Source organism: Eurypyga helias, unplaced genomic scaffold (genome assembly GCF_000690775.1).
Source record: "Eurypyga helias isolate BGI_N326 unplaced genomic scaffold, ASM69077v1 scaffold19078, whole genome shotgun sequence".
Taxonomy (NCBI): domain Eukaryota; kingdom Metazoa; phylum Chordata; class Aves; order Eurypygiformes; family Eurypygidae; genus Eurypyga; species Eurypyga helias.
The window spans coordinates 478-8,142 of record NW_010269110.1 but is presented as its reverse complement, the minus strand read 5'-3'; the positions used below and the strand labels follow the sequence as shown (position 1 = coordinate 8,142).

At 38.8% G+C, this 7,665-nt stretch overlaps 1 protein-coding gene across 1 annotated transcript in view; it reads right to left on the bottom strand.

Annotated features, from left to right (window-relative positions):
• Window positions 1–7,411, bottom strand: part of HSD17B4 (hydroxysteroid (17-beta) dehydrogenase 4) — a gene marked incomplete at both ends in the record, with an annotated part of 17,982 nt that extends 10,571 nt beyond the window's left edge. Inside the window, 3 exons of the mRNA XM_010157993.1 lie at window positions 5,009–5,137; window positions 6,699–6,723; window positions 7,320–7,411. Of these exons, the coding sequence (XP_010156295.1) occupies window positions 5,009–5,137; window positions 6,699–6,723; window positions 7,320–7,411 (246 nt within the window). The remainder of the gene's footprint in view (window positions 1–5,008; window positions 5,138–6,698; window positions 6,724–7,319) is intronic.
• Window positions 7,412–7,665: the final 254 nt, after the last annotated feature.

Genomic DNA, 7,665 nt, shown 5'->3' with positions numbered 1-7,665 from the left:
CACGGCCAGCTCATGTCCAGCTTTTCATCCACCAGTACCCCCAAGTCCTTCTCCTCAGGGTTGGTCTCAATCCCTCCATCTCCCGGACTGTACTGATACCAGGGGTTGCAATTACTCAGGTGTACCCTGTACTTGGTCTTGCTGAACCTCATAAGGGTCACATGGGCCCACTTCTCAGCTTGCCCAGGTCCCTCTGGATGGTATCCCATCCCTCAGGCATACCAACCGCACCACTCAGGTTGGTATCATCGGCCACCTTGCTGAGGGTGCACCCAATCCCTCTACCTGTGTCACTGATGAAGACATTAAACAGTACTGGTCCCCATACAGACTCCTGAAAAGCTTAAGCAAGCTATTAGAATATCACCAAACGCAGCAGAAAAGCCTTTTTGTTTGTTTTAAGAAAGCGGGGAAAAAAATGGTAATTTATTTTACCCCTCTGAATTACTACGCTACAGAACTTTTCCAGTTAAGAACCCCAGTGCTGACATACGTCTTTCATCTTCAAGTGATTGCTAGAGCAGCCTGCAACTGAAATGTCATAACATACTTATTTATTTCAGTGTTTACTGCTCTTGTGCTGCCTGGCATAAGAAACTGGATGAGCATGGCACCAGATTTACAGTAATGTTCTAGCAGATGACCAGATATGAACCTTTCACGTCAGGCAGGGTTACACCTCCAAAGAAAGAGTAAACCAGACTGTTGCATTGAGAAGTACAAACGTTACAATCAAACACATTGTTATGAGCTAACAATGCAATATGAGATTGCCAAAACAGAAAGTTGAAACATCACAAGATCATTGATAAGTGAGGTTTGGGTACTTAAAAGAATGGTTTCAACAGTCTTTATTTTGCAACCATTTTGAGTACTGAAAGGAAGAGACTGGGAGAGAAGCAGAGTGTACAGGAGTTTTCAGGCACATGAACACACCAGCACATCTGAAATTAATGTTTCAGCAGCAGCCTTACCTATGGCAATTTGTACTTTTTACTACATGACTCTACAAGCTGAGTAAGATCCAAGACATAGCGCAAAGCTTGTAATTTTGGCAGAAACAAACCTTTTCATTAATATAATTATTTTTAATATTGGTTTTGGGGTATTTTTTAGGTTGTCGTACTATCAGTGAACTCTAAAACCTTAGATGTCTACTATCCCAGCACGGTCTGCTACTATACAGCAAATGATTAGCAGACAGTAGAGAAAGATTAACCTGAAGAGCAAAGGCTGCAAATAGTCATGGCAAAGCCTGTCTCCTTCCAAACGTATTCCTCTCACTTTCCACTTGGGAAATATTGCATCTGAACCATACCCCTTAACTACGGAGGAAACAGCACCAGTGTTTAAACGCTTTTCGGATACTCAAAAAAAAAGATGAAATTGAAGCTGGATGTGTTTTGTTGTTATGCAAAATTTTTCCTTATATGCACACAAACTATATGCACACACACACCCCTTTTACGTGGTTGATGTTCAGTTGCTCTAAACAGAGATAAGATTTTTAAATGTGCCAGACAATATTCAGGTGTTTTTCTGCAACTGGAGGTCTTCTACGATAATTAAGAATGCACATTAATGTAACAACAGATTAATAAGTAAAACTAAAATACTAGAATCTGAGAAATAAATGTAATAAATCATTAATCTAATTCACAATATCAGATTTAGCTGAAAGTGGCTTGTATCTTCACAACTGGTGGGGTGGAGGGGAAAGAAATTGCCGTATATGGGTGACAGATAATTATGTTTTCCTGGATAACGAAACCACTAAACATACTAACCTGTGCTACACATCCTACAGTATGCTTACACAGTATACAGTCTTCAAGACAGGGATGGTTGTCTTGAGCCTATCTCCCCACACAATTTGACTTCTCCCTCTGCATCACAGGAAGAATCGGCTCAGGACACAAGCAAGTAGTGCACTGTGGAGGTAAAGGCTACTGTATTTAGCTTTGTCTGAGACAGAATACAATGAGACAACACGCCAACAAGTAGTGCAATGTGCAACTTCGACCCACTGCGCACACACCACACATTCAGAAGCTTTGTTATCATATTTAATTCGGCATTTCTGCTTAGGCACAGGCACAGGAACCCAGGACCTCTCACTAGTCTCAAAACACAAAATCATGTTACCATGACAAATTATGTCAGCTCACTAGATCCAGCTGCAAACGAGAGCCTGAGCCATTCTTTTCTAGTACTAATTAAGCCAAGTCACATTATTCTGCAATTGCTACTGCCCAAGGGCATACAGGGAGCGGGTTAGTGACCCACTGATGTACACTCTAAGTTGATTCTGTGCCCTAACCTGAAGGCTCTGATTATGCCTTGCTTACCTTCTTCGAAGATTTCTAGCTTGTTCTGAAGTGATATAAAGTAAGCTAAAACTCTTATTTCAGTTTAACCATTAGTAAGAAAACAGCATCATCATGCAAATTAGGGAACTGCTCTAACACTTAGGTCCTGCAGATTCACTGCTGCCTCAGAGACAGTGACATTTTCATGTTGCATTAAGCAGATCATTACCTTTCACTCCCGGTAAAGGGAATGCAGGAGAATACACACCAATAAAACTGCATCTTCCACTTCTTTAACATCCTACAGCCCAAATTCTCACATAGCTTCTTAAAAATTTAGAAAGAGTAGCCTTGGATTTTTCTGTTGTTAAAAACGACATTGTGTAGAGAATGCACTATTAATCATATCTTTTGCTAGTTAGCACGACTACACCTGAAATTGTGTGGGAGTACAGAGGAACTGCCAGAACATCTCCAAGTACATCAAGGACTGAGCCTGTAAAGCTTAGGGAACAACTACAGGGAACATTCAGAAACACCCGAGGCAGTAAAAGGAAAGTGAAAAGGCAGACACAAGCAGTTACATCATGTCAGACAGTTTTTGGAGCAAGATGAGGAGTTGGGGAAAAAGACTGTACAGCACAATCAGCAGCTGCTTATCTAGAAAGATGTAGGGTAAATCCCAGGCAAGACTGCTTTACTGAGCATGTTTTCATGACATCTGAGAAACTCCAGTGAGTTACTGAATGAACATCAACTGACAAATCACGTGACAATTAGCTATTTCCTAATCATTAAAATTGCACAAACCCTATAAAATCGTATTTTGGTACACAAGCAAGAGTTTTTTTAGCTTGATTCTGTGCCAAAAAAACAAGCCTACAAACTGGAGAAGTGCTTAAAAAAAAGAAATTTTAAAAAATTGTAAAGAAGTATTTTTACCTTTTTACTTAAACTAATTTAAAAAAAAATAAATCAATGTTTTCATTTCGTAACAGACCACCACTAATGATCAGACAGTACTTCCATTGAGTCTTCAAGAGTTCAGCATCTCCAGCACAACAACCTTGGCTTAAATACAAAATTACGAACATGCTCTAGTTAAAACATATGAATGCTGTGCTAGGCACGGCTCTAAAGACAGGATCATTCAGATGTGGGGCATATGATGTATTTATCTTCAAGAGAATTATTTCCCCCTATGCTTGCAAAAGGGATAATTCTAAGTAGCGAAGAAAGCACATGATGAAGCCCAGGATTCAGTTATGTATGAGTATTACACATGTAAAAAATGACCAGCAGATGACGCTGTGACTGATCTATAATGTAGAATGAATAAAGTCAAACTGCTTTTATCAGTCTGCCCAAATTATGAAACAAGATTAACATCTCTGATTATGGGATTTTCTACTGTATTAAAAGCAAGTACTTCATCTAATTGGTATTTTTTTATAATTGTACATAATGGTTAGTACATGATTGCTCTTCACAGCATCAAATTACTTAAATTAAGGAAATCTTCTGGGAGAGTTTTAACTTGCAGATATTAGGTATTGTAGCCTTTCATTTTTAATGGAAGTACTCTAATTAGTTTCCCTTACTTAACAGTTGAATACCTTCGAGCAATAAAGTGGAGACCTTGGCAGCAGAAAAAAGCTGTTGATATAGAACTAAAAATTCTATTCGGCTAACTTCTTCGGAATTTTCCTCACCCCTTCTGCTGATTCTCACATAAAATAAATCGATGCAAGAGTTTTCATTCAGCCTGGCAGTTGCTATTGCTTGATATATCTGAAAGGACAACGCTGTGTTTTGGGGAAGTTCATAACGAAAGAGAAGCTAAGGTATGTACACTGCCTGCAAGACTCATGCTAACGTAATAATTACAGTTCCCTGAGGGCAGACACCTGCTATGTTGTACTGTAAGCACGTTTACTTCAGAAGTCCAAAATCTTGTCCAATTTTTTCTCCTGATAGCATCAAGAGGCAGATGTGGAATATCATATGTAATTTATTTTGAAAGTTGCTTCAGCATTATCATCTACAACTTTACTGGGAGCCAATGTGCTAGAAAAAAAGATGTAAGACAACAAAGAGAAAGCTTGGAAGATGGAAGAGAAGCAAGTACAGCAGCAGGAAAGGTCATTTTGTCTAATAAAAAAAATACACAGGAAGAAACAAAAAGAGTAAACAAAGCACTGGAAGAGACAATCTCAGTCACCAGCCAAGGGGGTGATGTTACCCAGTAAACAGGAGGTAGTAAGGAAGAACTACTTTGCCATGTTATGACTTAACCAGAGAGCTTTATGACATCGAAGTGTCTACCAAGCAACAAGATTCCAGGACTGAAAATAAAACAACATCTCTCCATTGCACTGCTACCACCTCTATGTAGGTGCAATCAAATAGAACACTACCATTAATCTGGCTGTAACAAATAAAATAACAGTGATGTTGCTCTCCTAGAAGCTCCTAAGCAAGATAAAACTCTCTTAATTCTACAGGTAAGGACAAAAAAGTTTTCTTAAACCGATCCGACTGACTCTACTGAAAACATTAAATTATTGATTACATGTTTACAAAAAAATTCACTGCTATTGTAAACTGTGGAAATAAAGTTTCAGCAAACGTCTGACAAGAAGGCATTCTCTTCTAAGCTTGGCTTGCCCAACTACCCACATCATCCAAGTCTCCTTTACCTTGGATACTTCTGGGTTTGCTGGCGTTATCAAAGTCACAGACCTTCTCCCATTTATCTCTCACTGCTTCAGGCGTCATTGGCTGATTCTTTCCTCTGACAATAGCACCCAAGGATCGCTCCCAGCGCACTAATGGGAAACATGAACAAGAGCCAGAGAGTTCAAGAAACAAATGAACTTTCAGTTTCTTCAGATCACTTTCATCTAGGCGACTACTTTCAGGACAGTGCAAGAAAGGAAAGGTTGTAAGGGCTCCAGTTTAACTCACCAGTAAAACTTCAACCTGGATGAAAAGGGCTCACTGCTTTCAACATTTTGAATAGGAAGAGCACTGGTTTTAGCCACAACAGCCATAATAGACTGATTGCTCTCTGAAAATATTACACCTTTTTTAGGATTCTGTCTAGTGAAAAGTTGTAGCTAGTATCTACCTAAAGACATTCTCTTCTGACATTATTTTGGCTACTAATGCTAAGGAATCTTCTGAAAGACTTGAAAAACTCTAAAGAAAATGTGAAAATCATTTGATACCTGTGAAAGAATGTTAATACCAGTAACCAGCACCTCCAAATGGTCCCTGAAGTCACATTTCAATACTGTAACTTGAGAGAAGCTGCTACGGCTAATGTGAAATCAGTTCTGGAAGGACACAGGCTTCCTGAACTGTAACTAATCCTTAATCTGTCATGTTGGGTTTGCTCTAAATTAGCAATACACAGTGAATAAGGCCACACTAGTAGCTCATTAACAAGTTGGTTTCATTTTAAAGACTTCACAGTAGTCATTATAATGATAAAAAATGGTATTTCCTTTTGAAACAGAGAAGAAGCCACAGATTTTCAACTCTATTAAAACCCAGCTCCTCGTAGAGGGCAGCAAGAAGTTTTATGCTGCTACCTCAATTTAATTAAGGAAAAAGCTATTCCAGTGCCACCAGAATATTTATAGTTAGTTAGAAATGTACTAACTCTTTACCAACTGCGAAAAAAAAAATGTTTTGGAAAAAGGGGAAACCACTTTTTAATGGCTCTACTTCCAACCCACTGGTGTTAGTCATGTAGGCTGGAAAGTCCTTGAACAGCTCAGGAAAATAATGATGGTGTCGGGTTCAACATATTTAGGAAAAAAAAGTTAAGACATTTCACACACTGAATTAAGTTTTCCATCTTGTAACCTTGTCTGGGAGTTCTCTTTATGTTCATATTTAAGATAGTTACTGCACTTACTGAAGGAAAATACTTAGCTAGCTTAGTGGTTAGAGGGCTAATTGCCTCAACATGTTAATGCATATCACTACTATTTTTAAAGAAGTATAAGCAAAGTTGGAAAGCAACTAAAAAGCAGCCTGGTTACCAGCACGTGCTACTTTTATACCACGAAAAACTGGAGTTACCAAGAAAATGCAGTAACGCATACTTAGTACAAAAAATAGAGATTCTTCGTGGCTTCAGTTACTATTCGTCTGCTCAAAAGGATAACAAAGCAAGTACCTAAGTCACCAGTTTCCCCCATGTGTAACGAAATTTGTGACTTTTACTTAAAGTAAGTAGTCTCCTCAGAACCTAGGCTTTTGCTAATCTTCTCTCCCTAAGTGAAAACGTCTTTGGCAGAGGTTAACTGCAAAAATGATTTGAACAATTCTGTTGTCAATTCAAAAAACAAGATCAATCCTGCAACACAAGGTACTTACATTTTCCAATCCATCCAGCTCCCACCTGCCAAGAAAAAAGAAATTCATCAGCTTACCACGTTACAAGGCAAAGTTTTGCTAACAGAGGGAAACAAATCCATACTTCATAACAGACTCCACATAATAAGAATTTCTGGACTACTGCTGGTTGTATTTAGCAGTTAGTTAAGCACTGGAACATGAGCAACATAAAACTCCAAGAACAAGGTAACAGCTTCCATTCAGTTTATGAGCTAGGAGTTTGATGACAACACCTATAGTGTATTCCTTAGCTAAGTAATTTATCCTTCCAGCAAGTTGCTTTCTGTGTGTCAATGAATTAGAAAATAAAACTTATTTTGAAGTAGTTGCTTTGGTACCTTTTCAAACTTGTGAGTGTACAATAAGAATTGTAACAATCAGTTCAGTAGTATTTTGAGCACATACCAGAATTTGACGAGGTGGTTACTGCCCGACGTACTTGTCACAGACAGCACAACCAGATCTGCTGTCTATGCTGAGTATGTAGTACCTCACATGGTAATTCCGTTGCAGCAAAAAGGACAGGCTAACAGAAATTATTGATTTCCGGGGAAGAGGCAAAGGGTTAAAGAGGGGGAAGAAAGGGAAAACAAAAATTACCTCAAACAGACTGCCATTCTCTGCACAGCTCTCATGGCAAAGCCAAACAACTAAGGGCGCAACATACTCTGGTTTGAAAGCGTCGACCAGATCTAGAGCAAATTGGAGGCAGGAATTATCAAACAGAAATATTGTGCAAGTTCACCAAATTATTCTTACTCTAGCACCTTCTGATGAACACCAAAGCCAGGGAGAATTTAACCAATGGTGTTCTGCCATGAAAAGAAAGGACAAACAAAATCAAACATTTGAAGATTCATTAAATATGAACAACTCACGAGATGCATGTAAGTATGCCTCCAAACCCAAAGACACTGGTTCTCAGCCAGACAGATGAAAGACCCTC